This window comes from Suillus discolor (assembly GCF_016758755.1).
Source record: "Suillus discolor strain FC423 chromosome Unknown F5147scaffold_71, whole genome shotgun sequence".
Taxonomy (NCBI): Eukaryota; Fungi; Basidiomycota; class Agaricomycetes; order Boletales; family Suillaceae; genus Suillus; species Suillus discolor.
Window position 1 is genome coordinate 1,960 of NW_024541318.1, and position 24,285 is coordinate 26,244.

Sequence of the window (24,285 nt, forward strand, 5' to 3'; positions counted from 1 at the left end):
AGTGGGAGGTGTAGAAGGGGGAGAGGCAAGATGGCGAGGCCCCTTGCAGTCAATGTCACCATTAGCAAATGCACATTGCCCACAGGAGTAGATCGATCGATGTGAGGGTGCTTCTCCAATAATAACTGGGTCCGTTGTAGAGATACAACAATAGCTGGGCACTACACGAAGTAAGTAGCCAGCAATATAAAAATGTTGTGGTCGTGCACAGCCTAGTCTGCTTTACTTGCAAGACAAGTGCATTCAACCCGAGGGGTTAGCTATATGGAATGGTCTGTAGTTAGTGAAATGATAAATGGTCAAAAGTCCGAGCGTGAGAAACAAAGTCCGAGGGTATATCTACGATGTCCGACGCCAAAGTGTCGGGTCCGATGTTTTCAGGGTTTCGGGTTAGTGGGTTAGCGGGTTTCGGGTTTGGGTTTAGCGGGTTTGTGGGAATAGCGATAGTGAATGTCTGGGAAAGCGAGCGGTATGCGGATATATGATAATGATGGGTATTTCGGGTAGAAAGAGCAGTAATATTCGCAATGTCAACTAAGAACTATGAAATATCGGGTTTGACCACTAAGTATCGGGGAATGGCTCCCTACTACTTGGATAATGAAAATACTCGTAGTCAGTCCAATATATATATAAGTACGTAGAAATCCGGAACCCTATAGGCGAAAGTAGCGGCCGATGATTTCAGGTCCGAAGTACATGTAAACTAACATGAGGCGCTGCAGATGATGGGAAAACATGTAATAGCGCTTGCTACGACATGAGTAATGTGCAAAATAATCAACTACGCACCTAGTGGGGCTAGCAAGACGGGACGGGACATGGATAGGACAAGTGCACGGGAAAAAATTGGGTCCGATGCGGCTGAAACGTCAGGGTCCACCAGTCAAAGCGTCGGGTTTGTGTCAGGTTGTGCGGGTTACATCGGAAAGCAACGGGCATTAAACGTGTATCGGGAAATCAGTGAATACATGCCTAGCGCGAGCTCGAGTGCTACACCATAGACATTGTAAGGCGTGTGCGAGCAGCATCATTTGTCACGGCTCGAATGGTGAGGGTGCCCATCTTGAGCGCATTGACAAGATTGATACGATGAGGAAGGGTCAGATCATGGATGCCTTTGCTCCGAGAAAGCGTAGGTCGAGTCTCGCCGGGCATCAAAGTCTTGTTAGGGTAGTTGACGAGGCAACATCCGAGCCGAGCTAGCTCCTTGGGCAGGGTTTTCCAAGGGAAATCGTTTTGGGTACGCCCACGCAGGGTGCCACTGACAGATGCTGAAATAAAGTCAAGATCAGTGAAAAAAGGACACAACAAACCTTACCAACAAGAGCCGTTAGGCCACCCATGATACAAGGAATGCCATCAAGGGTCTTCCATCCAGCATCAACTTGGAGACTACTAACTCCTGGGTCTTCTGGTATCACAGCTGCAGTCCACAAGCTAGAGGCGATCAGTAGAATCCACATATGAAACTGACTAAGGACTTACGAGGTGAGTGATAGTAAAGGAGTGCGCGTCTGTCTGCATGGCAATGTCAACAAAGTGCGAGGACTTGGATATGATTGCGGTCATTCTGCAACAGGAATACAGGCAAGGTGCAATAGTAGATACAGTTGATCGATAACGTGAAAAACAGGCCATGGAAATTTTGGAATTCTGCTAAGTTCAGAGAAACCTCCTTCAATAGCGCCGAAAAGCTATGACTTACCAAAAGTGGTAAATGAGCGCGGGTTAGTTGGCCCAAGAGGGTTAAGTGTTTCGCCTGGGCTCATAGAGGCTACTGGGAGGCCTTCTTGAGGCTATTGGGAGGCCTTTTTGAGGCTCCTGTGGGGTGGTAATGGGATTCACTGCGGAAACGAGGTTTTGATCGGACAGAAAACATCTGCGCAAAGCAACATGACTAAAGAGGACACATTGGAGCTCCACCTTTCAACACCGTTCACCACCCAGCACACCAAAGGCAGCTACTAAGTGAGTAGGGTGGAACTACATGCACAAAAGGTTGCAGCAGATGCAAAAATCGCAGGATGATATAGTGAGGATGGTAGAGCAGCATTGGTCTATTTGGTTTGGTTGAACTTTCATGCCATTATGATGTTTGTCGTACTGTGACAACTTTTTACATAATATGAAATATGCTAACTAGTATAGCTCAGAGGACTTTCTCCGAGTCACCGGGAGTGATTGGTGAGCCAATGAAATTGAAAATACAAATCGCACTGAATTTAAAAGACAAATGGACAGGGATTGACTGCCAGCCAAGCTGCCTGGACTGGTGTCGTCGACTTCCACAGTACGCCCGATCATGCTAATACAAAAATAAAGGCCAGAACTTCGTGTTTGATGGCTGTATTGCATTCTGACGGGTAACAGGATAACATCGCAATATGAACTTAAGATCAAGTTTGGTCTTCACACAGTTTTGACCATTTGCCCACTTGCCTGGTCTCTATGGGTCGCAAAGCTAAGTACTTCACATTTGAAGAGAAATCGGCAGCTGCACGGCGACACAAAGCATCATATGCTCGGTCAGAACAGTCAGTATTTTGCAATCATTTGTTTTGCAGAGGTAAAATTGTTCGCCAAGCTCAGAATGCTTGTGCATATGCCAAATGTCATGGTCGACGTGGGCCTCATAACATATCTGGGGATCTGCATGATCCTCGTACATCTTCACTAATCCGATGCTCGACCTTCTCCCTTCCCGATTCCTATCTGTTTCATCAATCTCTCGCAGGATTCGACTTGATTGATCAATCCGATCTCTTGCAGTGGGACAAAGCCCCTCCTTATGACTCTCCAGCTCCACCTGACTCACCAGAGGAAGACCGTTTCATGCAAAATCTCTTGGACGTGATGCATGGCCGTCACTTGCGCGCAGAAAGGGAATCACATACCCACCGTACAGCCATGTATAGCATGGGTGAAATCTCCAAGGTTCTGAAGGAGATCCGAGAAGTGCATCAGCAGTTAGTTACAGGTTTGGATGAGCTTCATGCTCGTGTCAGCAACTTGCAGGCATGCACAAGACACAAGGTCATGGTCGAATGCTATCGCCAATGGGTAGCGTGAAGGATATTGAATTATCAGAGGGAGGATGATATACTGATTACTGGGAAGAATCCATATATGTAGACTTTGTACTACTGTAACTTGAGAGAGCTGGTAATGCAAGAATCATAGTCTGCATATAGCCATCGCAGATTGTCCATGTCCCGCTCATGTAGGCCTGTTATATGGCTGCCACGTACAACGGCAAATATTGCAGCCAATATCCATAGGCCACAATCAAAGTCATTATTCTGAAGACATTTGATCTAAATAATACATAATGTCAGACTAGTTAAGAAAGCCAAGTATGCAACTCACATTCAATGGTCGAGCCACCCACCCTTCGAGATCAATATGAACATGATGGCCATGTTGACGCGCAATTGCAATGAACCGAGCAATCAGTCTTATTATATGCTTTCATATCAGGTGCCAATCAATCAGATGAAAAGGACACTTTAAAATTAAACTCACTTTGACGTCACTTTGCCAAGGCATCCTATCACCCATGCTATCAAAAAGGTAAAGTTCTTTGGTCGACAACTGGATTATGCACATCACTCAGTGTCCAATGCATGACGGATGATGAATTGGAAGTACCCAGATGTCTTTTTCCCAATAACTGAATCCACGATGTGTGGCGCCAGATGATATCAGTCTGGGGCATTATAATGAATGTGGGGAAGATCATGAGTAGAGAGCATTGCGCACTGTGTAGTGGAAGTATTCAGCTGAGAGCACCACAGGAGAATGGCGCAATTGTTGATACATATATCATTGAGGCATGCAGTAGGAGAACTGAGTATACCAATGTCTTTTGGCTCAAAAAGTAGACGAGGGATTCCATCATGTGAAGGTCGTATTCGTGCAAAATTTTTAGCAGGGTCAAGGATGTCTGGCTCTTGCGATGGGACGCAGAAGTCATCCACAAGGAGATTCTATGACATGTCAGCGTCAATTCCTAACAATAAAGATAAACGTACATCAGGAAGGTTCCAGCAAATCATGGCATTAACTTTGCACCCATAATTTGTTGAGTCATTGTCATCTAACTCCAATGCCCCCATCTCACCCTCCAGGACATTCGGCAAGTGCTGCTTGTTCAGAATCAACTTGGGGGCAATGGTCAGGATCAACGATAGGGAGTTCATCACTACCCACAGAATCAGGCACTACCAGCGTGCTGGCATTAATCCAGTGAAACATCATGTTTGGCGAGCCTCCCGAGAGGGTGGTCGCAATGGCCACTGCCTTGCTGACTTTGTTAGTAAACCGTACTGAAGAAGCTAAGCAATTTGACCATCGTGTTTGAAGGCGGATAAAATTGGGCATGCCGTTGCTGCAATGGAACTGCGAAAGGCTCACCTAAGGATGGGTGAGAAATGGAAGTTGAGAAGAAAATTAACTCACTCTTCGGCGACCAAAGGGCAAGTTCAAGCGCCGCCAACTCATTTCCAAAGAAGCGGCACAGGTTATCAAGCCTCAACACCCAGCTGAACCTGCTCCTCTCGACACCGGTCATGCTTGAGCAGTGCACGAATACCATCTCTTATGGATGTGTCGTCTAACCATCGTGGAACCTCTCCAAGAGATGGCGTAATCCATACATCCTCCATCAGTCCTGGGTCAGAACATAGTTCCGCAAGTTTGGTGGGAAGGGGTGCGGGCAGTGGAATCCCCCAGGATGTATCATACAATGAATTGAGCCGCTCGCAGTAGGAGTTGAATCTCCTGATAGCGGTCATTAGTGCAGGCTGACACTTTGAAATTGCTTTACATGTCTGTTGATGCAGCTTGGTGCCTGAAAGAATCTGATAAATCATTGACTAACAAAAGAGCACGAACTTACCTAACACTTGCTGGATGCCACCTACTGCTCGATCAAGTTTATCCCACTCAAAGAAACTTGCAATCGCATGTTTATGAACGTTCATTTTGAGATCGCGTGCCATTAGAAGGATGCGAACAAATTCGAGATTGATGCCATGAAGCTCAGGGAACCTGTCATGAACGTTCAATGAAGAGTAAAGAGCCTCGACCTTGTTCATCAGGCGATCGTGTCCCCTCTCTAGACTTTCGAGAGCCTCTGGAGTATCATCTGAAGCCATATCTTTCTCCAACATCGTCCTGGCAGTTTGCAATGCTTTGTCTGAGGTGTCCAGATCTGCCTGGAGAGCTAGGACAGTGTCCAACTCCTTCTTGAGGCGGGCGGGCGCATCTTGCGATATCATTGAGTAATAGTTACACCATTAAAAATGTATAAAACCTACGAGCACGGATAGATAACTGAGAATGCCTTTGCTGCAACCACTCGGACTGCAATTCTTCAATGGGGACCCCACATCGATCTAGCGCGTCTTGGGCTGCCGAACCTTGCTCCTTGATGCCCCGTCTGAGGCGTCGTTTGATCCAGTCGCCAAGGTCAATTCGCATCTCTGAAGCTATAGCCACTGCTTGCCGATCGATTAGCCATAAACAGTGTTGGCGCTAAGCAGTGTTTTAAATGAATTAGTTTATAATGAAAATAATAGAGTACATACACTAGAAGTGTGCTCAACACCTATCAATTGAACTAAGCAAGACCAAAGGCGTTCAGTCCCTTCGCCATCGGATAAGCCAAGACCCACACATATTTGTGGATTATATATGAGCTGGCAAGCCCACTTGTGGCCATATGCGTGCATTGCAGTGGTTGCAAATCGAAGGTGTGAGGTGATACTTATGGGAAGAATGTCATACTGTAAATAGTGTAAGCAAGTAGTTCCGGCCAGGATCATAACGTACCTTGGAGAGTGTTCGTGCCAAAACACAGCCAATATCATAAAGGGCTATGACAGTAGCTTCAGGCAGAAGAAATGAAAAGAAGTGGTGAAGTAAAGCTACTGAATACTTCTGCTGTTCTCCAGGTGAGTCTATATTGGCAAAAAATAATGGGATGTCATGACAACAGATAAGGGCCATGATTCCAGTGTCATCAAAGCTATCCATAGCGGCTTTCTGTTTTTTGCCATCAGCAGCCTCGTAAGCATTCTTGCATTGGTCAATGGCTTCGTTGGGGACAAGAGGCACGTGAGACTTCACAGGTCGCTTACATTGAGTGTCAATATGGTGCCCAATTGCGTCAACAAAGCTTTTGGGGAGAAAATAGGTAGGGTCATAGAAATTTGGACAGTCTCCAGCAGCACATCGATGACAGTGATGGAAATTACCATCCATTGCAACGTGGATGTCACCTCCTTCATCTGTGGATCTACCATGGAGTATACCTGCAAAGCAAGCAGGACACCGTTGCACTAGAAGAGGTGTGCATTGAGTGAGTGAAGGCGAATTTTGGACTCAAGAGGACACTTGAAACTTCACTATATGATCACAATGTTGTTGAACAACCATCTCGACTTGGCGCTCAACTTCAACTTGCAGGATGTCATACCATTGGATGGCATAGCCGGGGCCTCGGCGGAAGGGGTCCTGTATAACTTTGCCCTGAAACACTAATGAATCAGTAGTGATATAAGTATGTAACTGATTGTTACCTGGGCATCAGTCATCTGGTAACCCCACCAGGAATAGTAATTTTTGAGCGCTGATGCGAGTGCGTTAATCGCGTCACATGAGTGCTCAAACAATGTGCAGTAGAATGAAAGCAAGTCAACAGACACAGCCATCTGAGGCTGTGAAGGCGCGGTTGGGAATAGACCATGGTGGATGAGGACCTGCTGGAGAGTCGAGCAGGTACAACTTAGTACATCTATAGATGTAAAGCCTAAATAAATGTTAGCAAAAAATTGAACACTGCAAGATATGGGCTGATGATTGAAAAATAAACACATCATTGTTGTCTGTTTCGGTGTACACAAAGGCTCCCGCATGCAGATATGACTGGACGTATATTTTCCAGTGCTTTGCCCTGCATTTGTCCAAAGTACTGGAGTACCGGATCAACAAGGGTTGGTATGAGTGCAATCCAGTTTTTATACAGTGAATTAGTGGGTTGGTCTGGTAGGATCCGCCATTTGACAGACATTACTGAGATCTCCAGAGATGGTCGTTCATCCATGTCTTCGGAGTGGAATTTGACAAGATTGTCAGCATCCATGTGTTCCATAGTCACAGTATTGGGTGGTGCAGCTTGAACAGATAACTGCAGGTGTGGTTCCTCATGTTGCGACTTCATAAGTCGCTCTATTGCATCTAAAAGTCAGCAGCGCTTCATCTCTGCGCCAGGCAGCTTAACATATGTTTGGGTTTTTCGTTTGTCTCGAGCTTTCCTTGGGCTTACAAAGTGAGAGCCTAGGCCAGCAGATGCAAGTTGAGCTTTGTGAGTGCAACGAAGCGTCGAGGAAGACATGGTGGGGGAAAGAGAAGAACTTACAGTGTGAAACAGGGAGGAGCAAAGCTCCCAAGCTCAGCACATTGGAGCCACAGGAGAGGCTGGAGGGTTTTCGGGAGGGGTACGAGAGGTTTTATGGAGGATCGGGAGGGTTTTCTGGAGGGTGCGAGGGTTTTCTGGAGGCACATGAGGGTTTTCTGGATGCACGTGAGGGTTTTCTGGAGGTGCGCAGTGCATGCTAGGAGGATGTATTATTAATAGACTGCTGTTTGAGCCAGATGTGAGCCTGCAAACAACCAGCTGGCTCAAACAAATGCTTACTAAACGAGCCAAACACGTTCTCTGGATGCACATCTTCATTTGCGTGTCCTCATCTTTTTTCAAAGTGAGAGCCTAGGCCAAATGATGCAAGTTGAGCTTTACGAGTGCAACGAGGTGTTGAGGAAGACATGGTGAGGGAAAGAAGAGAAGAACTTACAATGTGAAATGGGGAGGAGCAAGGCTCCCAAGCTCGTTGCATTGGAGCCACGGGAGAGACTGGAGGGTCTGGAGGGGTACGAGAGGTTCTCTGGAGGATCTGGAGGGTTTTCTGGAGGTGCGCGAGGGTTTCCTGGAGGTGTGTGGTGCACGCTAGGAGGATGTGTTATTAATAGATGGTGGGAGGGTGGGTCTAGCAGACTACTTTCCCACAACATAGAAACCAGGTCTGAAAGACCATTATTGGTTCTGAAAAGTAATGCCTGAGGTGTAGATCAGACAGATATTGGGCTGGGATGTATGAGAGTTGTTTTTAGAGATCATGGTTGGTCCCACATCCCTCCCAGTTAGTGATGTGCTGGCCCGGCTTGGCCTGAAAGCCACGGCTTTGGCCTGGCTTGAGGCAGCTTTGGCTTTCGAAAATCTCAGGCCAGGCCGCGAGCCAAAGCCAGGCCAAAGCCATGGCTTGGCTTTGGCCCAGCCACGGCTCATAGTGGAGGAAAGTTAGAATATACATTTAGGAACTACTCTAGACTAGTAATCTGACATTTCAGATACAGATATGTCATTACTGTTGTCATTGTCATCTTCCAAAACTAATGTGTCCCAACCCTCTTCGTCATCTGCAACATCACCCACCTTCTCTGAAACACTGGCTTCAGTGTCAGAGTCATTGAACTCTTCTTCCATGAGTGACGATGGCCCAGCCTCGTGAAACAAAAGATCACGACATAGTGAGCATTTAAGACTTTGGAGCGCTTCCACTATATCACCTTTGAGCCGATTCCAATGTTTACTGATTGTGATTCCGCCTTGTGAAATGCTCGTTCACTTGAGACAGATGATGTCATGATGGAGAGATAGTCGCGTGCAAGTGATGCCCATGTTGGGTACCTCGGTGCATTAATCTTAGCAACATTAACATTAGTAATGAGTTTCAGAGTAGCATATGATATACTCACACCCCACCATTGAATTGTGCTCATTCTGGCAGGTGGAGCAGCCTCAATAGTCTCGAGATAGCTTAAGAATTCAGCCCTCCATGGTCTTAATGGGTCTCCAACAGACAGAATGGCAGTGTTATTTGAGTCGTCGTCATCAGAGTCACTGAGGACTTCTCGAATGAGCTTCTTGAGAGCACCCATTTTACTTTTGTTAGTCGTTGGCTGTGACAACAACGACAACAGTGGCCACATTCAACTCAGAATGATGTGCTTTGAACTTGATGTGAATTTGAATCAGATAGAAAAAAAATAAGGGTAGATGACTAACCACACCCTCAGCACAGGAAAGCACAGTCATTGTGGAGATGTTCAGGCCATTGCTTCTTGAAATAGGACATTTTTGCAGTTGGATCGAGTACTATAAGTTACAATCAAAGTTAGCACAAATCAATCAAATGATAAATCTGCACGTACAAATGGCCAATACATATGCTGGTGTATTTGTTGTCTTCTTGTAATACTCGTCCAACTTGGCTGCTGCAGCTGTGAGCGCAGGTGCGAATCGAGCATATTTCATTTTTTCAGCATGTGAAGACCAAGTCTTGTGCAGGGTTTCTAGCACGGGAATAGCCAGATGTAAAGTCGAGCCCTTTTCAGATGAAAATGCCTGTTGAGCCACATCAGCGTATGAGAGAAGATCTGCAAATTGTCTGACACACATTCACTCAGCAGTCAATAGCTGTAGGAAATCTATCTTGGCACGTTTTGTCAAGTCCCACTCTTGCCGACCCATCTCGTATATGAATGTATCTATGTGCTGTACAAAACATTCTGAGTCAGATGTAATGAACACAGAGATATCAAGATGAAACTTACATCCCTATTTGTTTCAGCTCGGTTAAGCATTACAAATGTCGACTGACCACCTGAACTTTCATGTCAAGCAAGAGTTGAGTTGGCCGAGATACTCCTGCCTTAGTCTGAATGTTCTTGTAGAGTTCCTTTTGTTTCGCAGATGAATGTTCCTGAGGGAGATCAACATATGATACAATGAGATAGTAGAGATGTTAACGTACCTTGACACAAATACTGCAGACAAGCCCAATTTCATCCCGATCCTCAATGTGTTGTGATGTATCAGATTCATGACCTTTCGGATCATGAGGGCTGTAATGGGGTGCTGTACTGTATGTGCTGAGGAAGGTCTGTGTTGCAAGGTTGATAATGTGAGCTAAGCAACTATGAAAATCATAAGTTAGCAGTAAGACTTGTCAAGTAAATAACAATAGTGAAGTACTTGATCCTTCGCTGGCGCCATGGAAAGATTTTGGTGTATCTAACTTCGTACACCCTGTGCAAATTCTTCGAGTGTAGTACTGTTATTCTTTGCATTATCGCATGTGATGTGGCCAAGCTAGATAGAAATATCAGATCAAGAATGCCCTGTCACATGCGATTGACTAACCTTGTGCAGCGACACCAATCCAATCGAGAATCTTGAATAATGCACCACCAAGGCGTTTTCCATTGTGTGCATTGTTCACCTTTGTAAATCCAAACAACGCATTCTGGCATTCCCACTGTCCTGGATTGTTTTCTTCAATCCAATGACCAGTCACGGCAAAATATCCTGTCAGTGTTGCTTGCTTGCCACGCATCGCATGTGATGTTGATATCCCTGCTGACAGAAGTGCTCTGATTATATCAGATCAGACAATGTCAGATAGTGTTGACAACTGTACTTACATTCAGTTTCTTCTTGAGTCGAGATAGATGGTTCTTGAACATCCGCATGATCTCTGCTTGCGTGGCTTTTCGACCAGGAATTTTGACACCTTGAGTTGCGCGTGAGGCAACATCTACCATCTCCTTGAACTTGGGATGTTTGAGAGCCTGAATTGGCTTGTGGATAATTATCATCAGCATAGTAGTAGTTTATGATATTAACAATCCTACCTGGTCAATCGTGATGAGCCACTCAATTGCAGCTTTTCGAAACAACTGGTCAGAGTAAGGGATGACACGCTCCGAAATCTTGCGCTCTGTCACATGCGCATCAATGGTTTGCTGTGCTTGTGCAACCTTCTTTTTTTCAGCAGCAATATCACCAGGCAATTTCGACACGAAGGAATTGGCCTTGGCCCATTCCTATATTTCCCCGCAAATCAAGCTTCGGCGTGTCGACGTAGTGTAGTTGGCTCGTTCACAATGATACAGTGACCCCTGCAAGTAGAACATGTAAGATTAATAATAAAGACAACACAGAGGTAAGATGACATACAGGCAAACTGTGCATTTACAGTGTTTTTTCACTGTTCCATTGGCACCGGTACGCTCAAAAGGTTTGCTGAAAAATCTATCAAGGTCGCGAGTCTTGTCTTCTCGTGGGGGACCAGGGTCAGTAAGTGGCTGGACGTTGATGTCAGCAAGAATTCCATCCTCATCAACATCTTCTTGATCTGTTACAGTGGCTTGACAGACTCATTTTGCTGTTTTCAAATAAGTAAAACAGATACATTGATAGAAGCAAAGGAACTCACATTTTGGATTTGTACGGGCATTTTCATGTTCATCATCATGCTCGTCATCACCATCTTCTGTTACAGTGGCATGACGGACTCGTTTTGCTGTTTTCAAATAAGTAAAACATATACATTGACAGAAGCAAAGGAACACACATTTTGGATCTGTACAGGCATTTTCATGCTCATCGTCATCGTTTTCAATGTCAGTATCAAAAATTCCTTCAACCCATGCCCTTTTGTTGTTCTCAGGAGCAGGTGCAGACAGTGTAGTGTTGGGGGAATGAATTTGGTTTTCATCAGCAGCAACTAGTTGGCGTTCAGTGGTGAGTTTTGCAGCTTCAGCAGCACGGAAGTCATTGATTGCTTTCGTTTGGGAAGGGAGGGCCGCCTTCTCTGAATGCTGGAGAAGTGCAGCTGTAGGTTTTGTTTTGCGCACCGGGCATGCAACAACACAAAGTTCATCTTCAGTTGTCTGTGTGAATTGTACTGACCATCAGAGGCTAGTAGGTAGGGACAGAATGTGGTGAAAAATGTCAATTGGGGGTGTGTGACACTGTAACGAGCAAGTACTTAGTAAATTAGGATAGAAACATAAAAAATTAGCAGATCATAGGAATAAAGATTTGCAATATAGACAAGCACGAGCTGATGTCAAAGTGTCGCTCACTCATCCTGCTTTTGGTTGTGCCCTGCACAGCTTCACTCTCCCCTCGTACCTATCTCAGATCCTTCGGCCTTCGACATGGTAGATCATTCAGACTCTAGTGCAGGAAAACTCACTCATATGCAACCACTTGATGGTTTGTGTGGTGAGGGAGTGGCGAGGGAGTTGCGAAGCACAGCTGACTCAGAGGCTTGAAAGGCAAACAAGTTGCTGGTAACAAATGTGCCTATGACACGAAAGTAAGTTATGATGATGCACTTATATCGACGTCGCGACTCACTGGCACCGTTTTCTGACATGGCTTGATATGATGATGATGTGACGACGTAGTTGTCCGGAGAAACAAAAATAGATGTTAGCAAATCGTCATTAACCGTCCTGACTAAGTACCAAAAGCCGCGGCCTGGGCCGCCGGCTTTGGCTTTTCAGTACCTCAGGCCAGGCCAAAGCTGTGGTCAGGCCATGATCTTTGGCCTGGCTTGGCCTGGCCTATTCTGGCCTGGCCTGGCCTGGCCCACGGCCTGAAGCCAGGCCATGCACATCACTACTCCCAGTCATCCGTCACAAAAACAAGGTCCATCAAGTTTGCGTGGTACGTGTGTCCTTTCTCTTGCAATATTGTTGATTCTAATGCTTCACACTTGGAAGGTTTACATGGGCGACGTTCTGGAATAATTCTTGATTGATTCATAGTATTCGAGGTCTTGTATCATCATTCTGTGTTATGTTGTCCTTGTCTATATATTTGGTATTTCTGTAGTTATGCTACATCAGCAAAACCCTTAAAATGATGTAGTGCCCTAGCCGAGTACAGCCACCTGTGGTAACTTACAGCATCCACAGTGAACACGTAGCAACTGGCTAAAATCTAATATTAGCACTTGATTAAATTACAGCAGATTACAGCGCTTACAGATGTCTTAGCGGTTCATTAATATAGTGGCTTGTAGCATGATACAGTGGTCAGAGCATGGTGGAGAACTTGGGTGAATTTCAAAAAAAACTTGTAGGTACAAGGTAATCTACTAAATTACTATGCCGCTGCATTCGACTCGGAGATGATGTGATAAAAATCCTTGTCAATGTACTTGTTGAGGAAAAATGATTGAGCGAACTTAGAGCTGTTTTGTGGTGTCAGACAAGTATCAGCAACAGGACCAAAGTGGGGAATAATGTGAGTAAAGGAGCGAAGTTGATCTAGGGAGTATGTCCCCGAAAGGCATCACTCCTGCGTGCATGGCACGTTGTAGGGATTCATTTCTGGCTGGGCTTGCAGAGACTGTTTTTACCTTAGTGTTATGTTTGCACTTTTGTAGCTTACATAATCAAGTTACCTTTTCACCAGTTACCAGTATGAGTCTGAGTACTCAGCAAGTTTTCATGATATTTCCTCTTCTCTGAGCCTTGAGCCTGGTCCAGAAACCCTTTAGGGTCGAATAGCAGCTAGGTTCTGCAAGACCCAACATTGTTCAGACTCACCATCTGAATTGTTGTACCTTCAACGTTTCAGAACATGCATCTGTGTGGTGCGTTCCAATGCCAATCCATGTTGCTGAGGCACTATGTCGAGACGTTGAACATAAGTGAGGAAACGTGCAGCCCACGGGAGAGTTCTGCCTGGTGGTGAGACTGGTAGCATAATGAGGTGAACCTCAACAACAACGTGTCCTAGAGTTTGTACATCAGAACAAAATAACCCTGAAAAATACATTAGATTACCTTTAAGCCCGCTAGCGGGCCATCGTTTGGTGCCGTCAACAGTAAATATGGCAGCATCATAGCAATCATACTTCCAATTGGCATCTGGTGGAGATGCATTGACCATCAGAGCAGGAAGGAGGGCTGACCCGCTGTGGTGTGGCGTCTGCTGCACGCGCACTTTGAACCAAATATTAAGATGCTTGAATGGAAGATCCGCATTTGGTGATGCTCGATGTTGTCCTGTCAACTTGTGGAAGCTTTGATTAGTCTGAGCCTCCCGTTGAATGTAATCTGCAAGTGCTGCTCGCAAGTCAGGCAAACAGAACTTCTCGGCGACATCGTCAATAGCTTGGCGTCGTAAGGAGGGGTCAAAATTGAGATGTATGGCAGTCGAGCCAAGGACGAACGTGCAGAGTGGTCTGGGCGCTGTGGTGGACAATGAGGCAAGTTCTGCCTTCTTGAAGAAATTCGATACAACATGCTCTGTCCCCCAGAAATTACTGATGGAAGCCTGGAGATTGCCTGCCTCATCAGCCTCCTCATCATCATCAACCCCATCATCCATGTCATCTCTATATCCAACTCCAGTGGCAGTATGCGTCTGCGATTTCTCAGCAATAGATGTCACGGTATGAAAATATCGACATTTTTCAACGCGATCCAGGTATTGACATATTTGCGGATCGTAGTTCTGGTTGTTTGTTGATTCTGCTGGATCCTTGATCAAAGTTATGTGAGCTCATTCTGTAGTGTCAGCTGACCACTGTATGAGGGAACCGACTTGATGAATACTTGGCACAACACTTTGCATCATTTTGAGCTTTGGAATGTACCAGTTGTCGAGGATGTTTTTGCTCTTGGCACCCCGACGCCCACCGTGCGCGATAATTTCGTGTTTGTGGTCATGAAATGTCTTGAGAGCATTGAGGATCTTCTGGCATTGGTTTCCATCGATTGTTACTGCTTGTGATAAGTATCGGAAGTCCATAAGTGCATGGACAGCTATGACGACGCCCGGAGGTGCAGCATTCGCAATGACAGCAACAAGGTAACACTGTATGTCCCACTGCGCTCTTCCGGTGACTTGCTTGAGCGTCGAGACACCCTGTTTGAAATGTCGAAATGTCACGAGTGGTTGTAAGACAGAGAAACGAAAGTCAAACTCCCCCGCGCCAACAATTCTAATACACCACTGTACATCATGATCATAGGATTCGTGATGCCAATGGTGCAAGGCCTCCAGAGTCAGAAACTGATTTGGATCTGCAAATTGCCAGTCACGCCAGAACGGATCGACAACACCACTGAGGCAGTAGGGCTCACATGCAGCGAAGAAGGCTTCGACATCTTGAGCGTCGCATGTAGATTTGATGCTCTTGAGTTGTGTAAAGGTGAGTTTGGCTGTGTGCGGGGGGTGTTGGAAGGCGTCACCAAATTGCTTATATGAAGCCATGGTGAGTGGTGAGGTCTTTCCTCGTACACAGGCGAGCATGGCCGCCTTGGGTGTATCCACAATATACGAAGCCAGGGGAGTGAAACAATATCTAAGGTTTCCAGCTGGGTCCGACATCATATGCCTGATGCGTGCAGCCTGCTTCAGTGGCTCAAGGATAATGTCAAGACATTGATGGATTAGGCGAGCCTCTAAAACACCTTGCATGCGCTTGACTGGATGCAAAAAATCAGCGATGGGAAGCAGGGCTGTGAGAAGAAAAGTGTGTGATGACACCTTGTTTTGAACTGCCATTTTGATGTTGGCAAGGCTGATGAGGAGGGGGTGGGCAATGCGTCCGCCAGTCATGTTCGTGATATTGGTCTTATCAGAGGAAAGTATTACACCAAGTAGTGTAGAATTCACTGGAAGTTTGGACTGCAATAGAGAAGTAGACGTTAGACAAATAATCTCACTAGACACCAAGGTGCGAACCTGCATCATCCAGGCTGCTTTGCCAGTCATCCATTCGCCGTATATCCGTACCGTGCGCTCCGCCGTGGTGTATATACATTCAGGTACGAGGTCAATATCCTTGGAAAATCTAGGATTGTTGAAGAGCGATTCAATACAGTCCAGAGGATCGCGCCAATACAGGTGCACAGGCAGTTTCATTGGATGTTCAGTGGAAATGACACGATATTTCCATTTGGGGCCAGAAGGTAGAAGCTCAGCACGACCCTGTAGCTCTTTTGCCATACGATAGGAGAGTGGTAAGGCTTTGATCTGTCAAAGACTTGAGTTTCTAGCTGATGCGGAGTCAGTGAAGGAAAATGTACTAGTTGTTACAACCGCTATCTCATACTTTTACATTCTCACGATATGCCTTCCTTTCTTGAACTTGTACTTACTATCTCACGATGACTTGGTCTGTGCGCACATATGGATCTATTTAAAGCACATGTATTACGCTTGTATTCTTCACTTGAATCTTACTAGGTTTTACCTGGAACATCCTTCGCTTAAGACCTCCAATCTTAAGTCGTCTTGAAACCCGATTCTTAGTTGAAGCACTCCTTTGACTAAGTCCACAAGAACTCTCTCTTGTCTGAGAGACTAAGAATCTCAATGACTGAAAACTCTGTCGAGTTGTCGTTGTTAGAACTATCCTAGTTCGTAACACTAGTTCTATCGCTAGGAAGCGATCTATGGCCACCATACTCAACGTCGAGGACAGTAGAAAACTGGCAAGCTCCCAATCCTGAAAGGATGCAAAGGGATAATACAAATTGTTGTTTCGATGATGTGCATATGCATCATCATTGAACCGCTCCAGGAAAGTCAGGCCCCACGCATGTACCTTTGCAGCACCTTGAAATCGTGTAAAATGCCCCCCTGCAGCTCCACCATCCAGTCTCTCTCCATCAGAGGTAGGCAAACCATTCTCCACATCCGCTCCTTCGTGGTGGTAGGCCATATCATCCCCATCCGAGTTAGGGCCCAGGTTCAATGCTGGCGGGAGATCTAAATCCATTGAAACCCCATGAGGGCTTTGAATACCGGGTGTGCTAGAAGACTGAGAGTGCGATGATGATCGATTGGATTCAAAAGATGAAGGGCAATCCAACGAGTTGAGTATTTGTGCCGCACTTGTGTACTCCACAGTAGTATCTTGTCGACATGATATGAGGGGCTGGCCCAGGTGATGTGTAACACCCAAGGCATCCTTGAACTTCTTTAGACAGTTCAGGCAGTTGGGCATTGGTATTGTGTGCTAACACTGCAAGTAACACCCACTTCACTTGCCTTTTTAATTTTCAGCTTACATACTAGCACTAGTAGCGCAGAAAAACATTGTAGCACCATGAATGCATATGATACAGAGAAGGTAGTGGTACGTACAGTATGGTAGATGCAATGCAGACAACATGGATGAATATACTACAAGTAATGTAGTACTCGGTGGGCTTTACTATGTATCCAATGAACATTAAATGTCAGTGCGAAATGAAGACTACTACTACTCAGGGCTCATTCGGTCACAAAGCCCTGGACTTCATCTTGCCGCCTGCCTTCTTCTTCTTCTTCGTAGTGTTCTTCAAGTTCGTCACCTTCTCTTGTGAAACCTTCGGCTTCTTCGAGTCACGTTCAGTGGAACCACTGGCAAGAGGAGTGAGAGGGGTGATGGCCTGAGATGACTCGCCAGAAAGTTCTGTGGTGTGAGCGGTAGTACTAGTAGCACCCTTACGCTTGTTGTTGTACTTAAAGTTGAACCAATCGACATAACGAAAGTATGCAGTGTCGCAAACAGCGGAGGACATTTGCATAGCGGCGGCAGGACCAGTTGAACAGTAGCTTGGGTTTTGAATCACGAGCTTTGTCTATCATGCTCTTCTCGAGCCCGAACCCCTCCATGATAGAGATGATCTCGGCCTTGAGGTTCGCAGCACTCATGTTGAGTACGCGATCTACATTTACCATATCCACAACAGGGATGAGAGTCTGGGTTTTTGAATCATAAAGTGAATCATAACACAAAAAACGGGACGTACCCCTTCAGGCATAGTGCTCAGGATCCCTCCAATCGAATTGAAACTTGCCTGATGCTTCATCCTTCAAGTAGACTGTGATTCTAACTGCCTTCAACTTCAACCAGTTGTGCCCCCCAACGACTACAGGCCCATACATCGTGTCAGATGTTTTGGGCGGAATGAGGCTCTTGAATTTCTCGCGGGTCATCCGCGATCCAGATTTGCGAAGCGACTTTGCAACCTCAGTGTGCTCTTCGGGACCTTGGAATGTGCCGTCCTCATTGATTGATATCTTGATTAGCATCTTAATGTCTGAATTGTTCTTCACCATGTTCCCAAATTTGTGCATGATGGATGCGTTACTTTGGCTGAAACCCACCTCGACGAGCCACTGAACGAAGCTTTTGTCGTTGCCAAACTGATCAACACAGTGCACGACACCCATGATATCCGGGACTTGCTGCAATGATTCTTCATCGGGGAGCCGATTGTTCATGAAGAATTGTGTGTCAATGTACTGGTCATCGTGACTGATTTGCGAAGAGTAGGTGATGAAGCACTTCTGAAGCCATGTGATGATGGTTTCATGTATGGGGGAGGGGCTCATAATCTCGACTTCTTGAGTGTCTGGAAAGTAGTTGGATCTTGTATGTGTCAGTAACAATCAACACAAGATGTAAGTGAGCAATCTGAGCAGCTGGCTTACCTGGCTTTGAACTTTATACTAGGAGATTCAGACGTAAACGATAAGACAGCCGCGTATTCTGCTGGTGTGATATGCCGGATGGTCTTGAAGGGCGTTAGAGATACTCGACGGACTCAATTAATACCTTACGATCGTGTTTAGTTGAAACCACTGAAGTTCTTCAAGAATGGTGATACAGTGATCTTGAGAGTGCAGTCATCAAATCTAACTGAAAAGAAAAAGATCGCAAATAATTTGTACCAATATTCAGACCTTCATCAGCATGATCGCAGTTAAAAGCAAGTGTTTTTATGAATGCTGCTTTAAGGTTATCACCAAGAAGGATTAGCTGATCAAGGTCAGGTAGTTCTACTACAGGCTTGAAAATGTCTTCATGCAATTCTTCAAGTGTTTGTTGACCAAAGACGAAGGATAACTTCGGATTGGCTGAGGGTGTTAAAGGCAGCCAGTCTCCTGACTGGCCTGCAGATTGAGTAACATTAGAGTACAATGAGGGCGTTGAAGGTACAACAATTCTGATGGTGATTCAGAACAATGTGTTGGGTCTTGCAGAACCTAGCTGCTATTCGACCCTAAAGGGTTTCTGGACCAGGCTCAAGGCTCAGAGGAGAGGAAATATGATAGAAACTTGCTGAGTACTCAGACTCATACTGGTAACTGGTGAAAAGGTAACTTGATTATGTAAGCTACAAAGTGCCAACATAAGGTAAGGTAAAGACAGTCTCTACAAGCCTAGCCAGAAATGAATCCCTACAGCGTGCTGAGGGGGAGAGACCCATGTCTGCTGGCACTGATGGCCATGATGGAGACTCGTTGGAGAGTGTTTAAGTTAAGATGCCAACAAAGGTCTATCAATACAGCCCAGGCAGGAGCTCAACCAGTGGCCAGCTGACATATCTAGTTGTGGACTAGTGCTCCATTGTTCCACAAAAATTCATACTACTACTAGTAATAATCTACTTCAAGTCTGTCTTTTTGCACAATTTTGCTTGAGCCATGCAGTTATTGCTGTCAGATTCAATGATATTCATAGTAGAAAGCCCATGCGTCATGGGGACAGCTGGGACTTTGAGCAAGAGCGGAGTTCAAACCTGAAATACAGCACTCCGCAGTGCTACACAGTGGTACACAGCAGCATACAGCGGCATGTAGCAGACACGGTGGTCTGCAGTGCCACTCAGGTGCTCTGTACTAGGTAGCATATGTAGTATACTTCATGTCCAATAAATCATTCTTACTGATTGTGCAAGACTCAGAGAAATACATTAAGCTGCCACTATCACAGCCCCTAGTACAGATTCAAAAGAGACTCAAATTGGAGGCCACAGGGGTTGACACGGTATCATAGGTACAATGTAATACAACAAGAAGATCGCATTATAAACCGTTATCTACAGGAGCCTCCGAGTCATGAGTGGGCTGGCATCCAAGCGTCAGAGAAACATCTTGTGGAATATGTGAATTGAAGAGTTACTGTACAATTTAAAGTTGCTTACCCAGGCGATTGGCTGGTACCAGTAGTTCATCCAAGTCATGAACTCGACCATCATCAGATGTGCGACGACGTTTTCGGGGCTTCGAATTACTATCTGATAATGTGACACCGCTTTTGCGGATGGAATGGCATATGTAACCGATACTGAAATTAGCGTCCATGAGCTGTTTCTGAGCTTCTTCTGCTTGAAACCTGTATAGCCTCCCAAGTGCTTCATTCTCTTTGATGATGGAGTCTGCAAGTTTTTTTTCTGCAAGACGAACATCTCGCTGTGCTCTGGAGGCGTCCAAAACTAGCCTGGCTCTAGCTTCTTCGGCGGAGTCAGTGGATTCCTAGGCAATTATCAGCACTCATAGTATACCATAAGTATGAATAGATGTATAATTTACATCACCAGTAGTACTTGTGTCACTCTCATCATAATCTTTGTTTGTTTGGAAGGTGGACACATGTGCAACAAGGCTATGGTGCGACTCTGAGATATTTGGCGTGATCAAGTGTTGCATGAGCCCTCCAGCCTTGGAGGGTATGTATTTTGGAAGAGCACCAATAGCTCTAGGAGTTCCAGTTGACATTGGAATACATTGTACTGATTGCCAATGGGTGGATGGATAACAGGAGTCTGGGGGAAGATATGTTCGGGGCCGGGTATATGGACTTTTTTGGCTCGGGAGGGAGAAGCAGGTGTCACAGCATTGAGTGGGCCGGATGACACAGGAACGGCTACAGTTGGTGTCACTATAGAGGCTTGGTCATTAATAGTAGAGGACATAATGCAATAGAACAATGTATCTAGTTGAAACAGTTCACGAGCATACGGGTGTCTACGGGAGTATTATTATGGCATCAAGCGGACTCAGTAGCAATAGGTAGATTCAATTACAAGTCTACATGTTGCTTTTTATCTCATATCATGGGACTTAGTTTATTTAGCGAGTTCAGGCCATCTGTCTTTGCCGTTGTTTCCTCCACCAACCATGGGCAAGTTGAAGCGTCTGCGAGTGGTGCTATCTGATTCCTCAGCGCTCAACCTGAGTGATTACGACTTGGAGATCGCAACTCCACTTGTCGAGCCTGAGGTTGACTCACCTTCGGGGCCTCGTCGGTGTACCAGACGTCCCAATGCTGGAAAAGGTGGAGCAGCCTCTCAGTTAAGGAGGGCTGGAGAAGCTGTGATTGATGAACCAGGAAGATGCACTGGCAAGGGACAACAGTTTGTTATACCTGATGGAGAGCCGGAGAACATCATGGCGCCATCTCCAGCGAAAAAGAGAACTCGCAAGAAGGGTAAAAAATCAGTAAGTTCTACAATGTGAAGCTACACATTCCCTTACACTTAATATTCCACAGGCTGTACCAGCAGTTACGACACCAGATCAATCGGATGATGCAGGTTTCGCACCTTCTCTGCACGTTGCAGAGCCTGGTGAAAGGTTCAGGTTACAGAAGAACCCCATTCCTCCGGGTTACGTCAGTTTGCAGCATTTTGGGTTGGAGGAGCACCCTGAGCATCTAAAATCTTGTATTCAGCGGGATAGACCACGCTCCCATACTCACACAGAGGTTGCAAGAAGGCCTGCTGTTGAACCGCCTGTCATACGTGCACCCACTATCCATGGGGCGCAGCCTACCATCCCACGCCCGAAGCCACCTGTTCGCAAAAAATCGTCGGGGGCAGGTCGAGCTTTTCCAGACAGCGCTTCCTCCATCTTGTGGCCTGTTGCTGTATCGGAAAATGAAGAAACCGAACATCACGGCGACAAGGATATGTCCAAGGTTGATGATGGGTTAAACATGGTCGATGATGACAAGTTCCCTCTGAGCAACGACGAAATGTGTACCTCTCCACCTGTTGAATTGTCAATTGACAGATCTGCAGACGAGAATGAGGATATCGGCCACACCCAGCGCCATCAAGGTCAGGCAGAACAACGGGTCGACCGCCTTGGACATGCATCTCGAAAGGATGACAGGCAAGATAGGCGTAAAGATCACGGTGAGCGGAGCCAACCACAAACTAGTTGATTGCATGGTGCTAGCAAACAAGCTCGTTCCAATACAATAGCGGAAGTGGTAAGTAACTACTATATGGTATACTCAGCTTGGATTGATCATGTTCATCAGCCTAACGTGGATTATGATGTCGTTAAACGGCATCAGAAGACCAATCGTCGTATTTGGTCTCCATCACCAATGTACTTGCATTCAGTGCGCCATTCTGGCTTCACGGTCAAACAGCCGAACACCAAGCGCGCTTGCACCAGCAATCTCCGGTCAAACAACGATCGTCAAGCGGCTGTGGACTCTGATGGTGACATGAAGGTTGATTCAGATTCAGAAGTCTGCGGCTGCACAAAGGCAGCCAAGAATGCACAGGGCAGTGCTGTTGTTCCAAAACGGAAGACTCTTGGTTTCTTTCCAGATCTTTGGGTCAAACTGCTAAATTACACAAAGGCCTGTTTCAGGTTGCATCTTGCCATTGCAGACCCATTCCCTGCACGCAAGGAAGCCCTTGGTGATACTGGTATATGCTTGGAACTAGTCATGGAATCGATCATGGCTTGGGAGGCACAAAATTGCTGTCTTGAAGCAGATTTTTTTTTTTGGCTGGTCTAATAGTAGTGTGTCGCTAACAATTTTATCTAGGTTTCTACCCCCAATACAAGTATGACATGGCCACTGTTGTAAGGGTCGTTTTTATCTGAGATTCCCCATCAATACTCAAGTCCATACGCCGGCAGATCTATAATGATTCCATCAACTTTCGCAGTAGGATCAAGCAAATCACGATCAATGTTGTTCCTGTGGAGTACAAGCTGAGTGGCAGTGAGAGCGAGATCAAACAGAAAGCAAGTACATTGTTGAAGGGTTCAACATATTTGCATGGAGACCGTGATGAGCATGTATGCACCATCATAATCTCAAAATCTGATGCTAACCTGCTAGCAGGATCGTACTTCTAACTTTGTGCACAGCGGCCTCCGCTCTGTCTGCCTTCAAGCATTCTATGACGGCGGTTCGAAATCATTACAACAATTTCCTGAATTTCATAACACCATCCCTCGCAAAGCCCTTCTCCTCGTTGCCACCATCGTAAGCCTATCGAATCAGTCCGTGCATCGTTGTTTTTTTATTGATTTATATTACTCTTTGTATGGCCATGTGAACACGAAGCAAACAGCTTTGGGAGATTCCGGAAAGGTGTACCATAAACTAACAAATATGCTCAAGCAGGTCGCAGATGATGAATATCATAGCGAGAAGCTCGATGAAGCGCTCCGATCTTGGGCTCTGACTGGCATGTATGTGTTCCTGTGTTATTTAAACTAGTACTATTGATCATCGACATCAGGAAAACCCCAACTTACTTAATCTTGCTTAATCAACTTAGCCACATTTGTTTCCTCTCTCATGCATCATCTACCTAGTAAATTTTGTATTTTTTTAGTGTAACCTGTAACAAAATATGTATGCTAATATGACTGAACAACTTTTTCCTGAATATGTCAAATTTGAATTTCTAGCAAAGTAGGCTAAGTCACTAAGTACGACTTAAGTCTGTTTAAGGCAAGCTTAAGTAAGTTGGGGTTTTCCTGATGGAGACAGGACTGGGGTCATTGTTGATGATGAGCCTCAAGACCTCGAGAGCGATTCCGACTGGGTGGTTGAACTTGATTAATATGCACTAGCCCTTACATCCCATACTGATCACATCATATCTACTACCGTATTACCCTTGCTTCAATGCTAATGTTTTCATATTGCACTTGATACCGCTTGTGGCATGCGAGAACACATCTAAACTATCTGACGTGCATAGTAACAGGCAGTATTTAAAGGATTGTACAACTCTGTGTAGTGCTATATAGCTACCTTATACACCGCTGCACAGTACTAATAATAGTCTACACAGCGCTATATTTAGCGATCGTGAGATATTTCAGGTAGCGACGAATGAGTTCCTGCACAGCTTGACTCAATTTGGCAGCACTGTGTGGCGCTGTGGCTCCACTGCACAGGGGGGGACTTCACTGTGATGCTGCAATCACTGTATGGCACTGTGTGGTACTGCACATTGCCTCAAATCACACAAGGGTTTTGCTGATGTATGTAGCTTTGAGCCATATGGAATCAATTCTTGTCACACTTTTGTTTGAGTCTGGCCACTGAGCTTCAAGTCAAACAACTTTATAATACTAGATTATGCCACTAGGAACCTTAGCCCTGTTTAACTGTGAGTCTTGTTTAGCTATGAGCGACTGGAAGTGTTGTGTCGCTATGAACTGTGAGCCTGTGTGAACTGTGAAGCCTCGTGACTTGCTGTTGTGAGGCCCCATGTGTGTGACCTCTGTGAGAAAGTTGTAGTTTACTGATGTTTGCCAAAAATATCTATCAAAAGCATCTCCTGCCCGATTCTGTGATGGAAGGA

At 45.6% G+C, this 24,285-nt stretch overlaps 6 protein-coding genes across 6 annotated transcripts; 2 read left to right on the plus strand and 4 right to left on the minus strand.

Moving 5' to 3' along the window:
- Window positions 1-993: 993 nt before the first annotated feature.
- On the minus strand, window positions 994-1,772 carry F5147DRAFT_778412 (uncharacterized protein; the record flags this gene model as incomplete). The annotated part of the gene is made up of 4 exons (XM_041442130.1): window positions 994-1,274; window positions 1,322-1,426; window positions 1,489-1,521; window positions 1,709-1,772. The coding sequence occupies 4 exons, from the start codon at window positions 1,770-1,772 to the stop codon at window positions 994-996; spliced, it is 483 nt and encodes a 160-aa protein (XP_041288057.1).
- A 679-nt stretch (window positions 1,773-2,451) lies between these two features.
- F5147DRAFT_778413 (uncharacterized protein) lies at window positions 2,452-3,072 on the plus strand (the record flags this gene model as incomplete). Its single annotated transcript, XM_041442131.1, has 2 exons — window positions 2,452-2,537; window positions 2,568-3,072. 2 exons carry the CDS (start codon window positions 2,452-2,454, stop codon window positions 3,070-3,072), a joined length of 591 nt encoding a protein of 196 aa, XP_041288058.1.
- Window positions 3,073-3,143: 71 nt separating this feature from the next.
- On the minus strand, window positions 3,144-7,075 carry F5147DRAFT_747619 (uncharacterized protein; the record flags this gene model as incomplete). Its single annotated transcript, XM_041439967.1, has 15 exons — window positions 3,144-3,317; window positions 3,370-3,468; window positions 3,526-3,594; window positions 3,652-3,673; window positions 3,763-3,952; window positions 4,031-4,124; window positions 4,165-4,416; window positions 4,539-4,852; window positions 4,901-5,269; window positions 5,322-5,538; window positions 5,592-5,789; window positions 5,836-6,386; window positions 6,423-6,534; window positions 6,585-6,764; window positions 6,905-7,075. 15 exons carry the CDS (start codon window positions 7,073-7,075, stop codon window positions 3,144-3,146), a joined length of 3,012 nt encoding a protein of 1,003 aa, XP_041288059.1.
- A 6,268-nt stretch (window positions 7,076-13,343) lies between these two features.
- F5147DRAFT_818561 (uncharacterized protein) lies at window positions 13,344-16,886 on the minus strand (the record flags this gene model as incomplete). Its single annotated transcript, XM_041443617.1, has 5 exons — window positions 13,344-13,659; window positions 13,711-14,410; window positions 14,474-15,562; window positions 15,620-15,910; window positions 16,485-16,886. 5 exons carry the CDS (start codon window positions 16,884-16,886, stop codon window positions 13,490-13,492), a joined length of 2,652 nt encoding a protein of 883 aa, XP_041288060.1. The 3' UTR covers window positions 13,344-13,489.
- A 277-nt stretch (window positions 16,887-17,163) lies between these two features.
- F5147DRAFT_656669 (uncharacterized protein) lies at window positions 17,164-20,431 on the minus strand (the record flags this gene model as incomplete). Its single annotated transcript, XM_041434147.1, has 9 exons — window positions 17,164-17,385; window positions 17,444-17,626; window positions 17,677-17,724; window positions 17,762-18,299; window positions 18,362-18,444; window positions 18,491-18,543; window positions 18,614-18,823; window positions 19,858-20,188; window positions 20,246-20,431. 9 exons carry the CDS (start codon window positions 20,429-20,431, stop codon window positions 17,164-17,166), a joined length of 1,854 nt encoding a protein of 617 aa, XP_041288061.1.
- Window positions 20,432-20,833: 402 nt separating this feature from the next.
- On the plus strand, window positions 20,834-23,238 carry F5147DRAFT_656670 (uncharacterized protein; the record flags this gene model as incomplete). The annotated part of the gene is made up of 9 exons (XM_041434148.1): window positions 20,834-21,154; window positions 21,207-21,852; window positions 21,904-21,929; window positions 21,981-22,380; window positions 22,503-22,540; window positions 22,598-22,759; window positions 22,806-22,949; window positions 23,031-23,158; window positions 23,187-23,238. 9 exons carry the CDS (start codon window positions 20,834-20,836, stop codon window positions 23,236-23,238), a joined length of 1,917 nt encoding a protein of 638 aa, XP_041288062.1.
- Window positions 23,239-24,285: the final 1,047 nt, after the last annotated feature.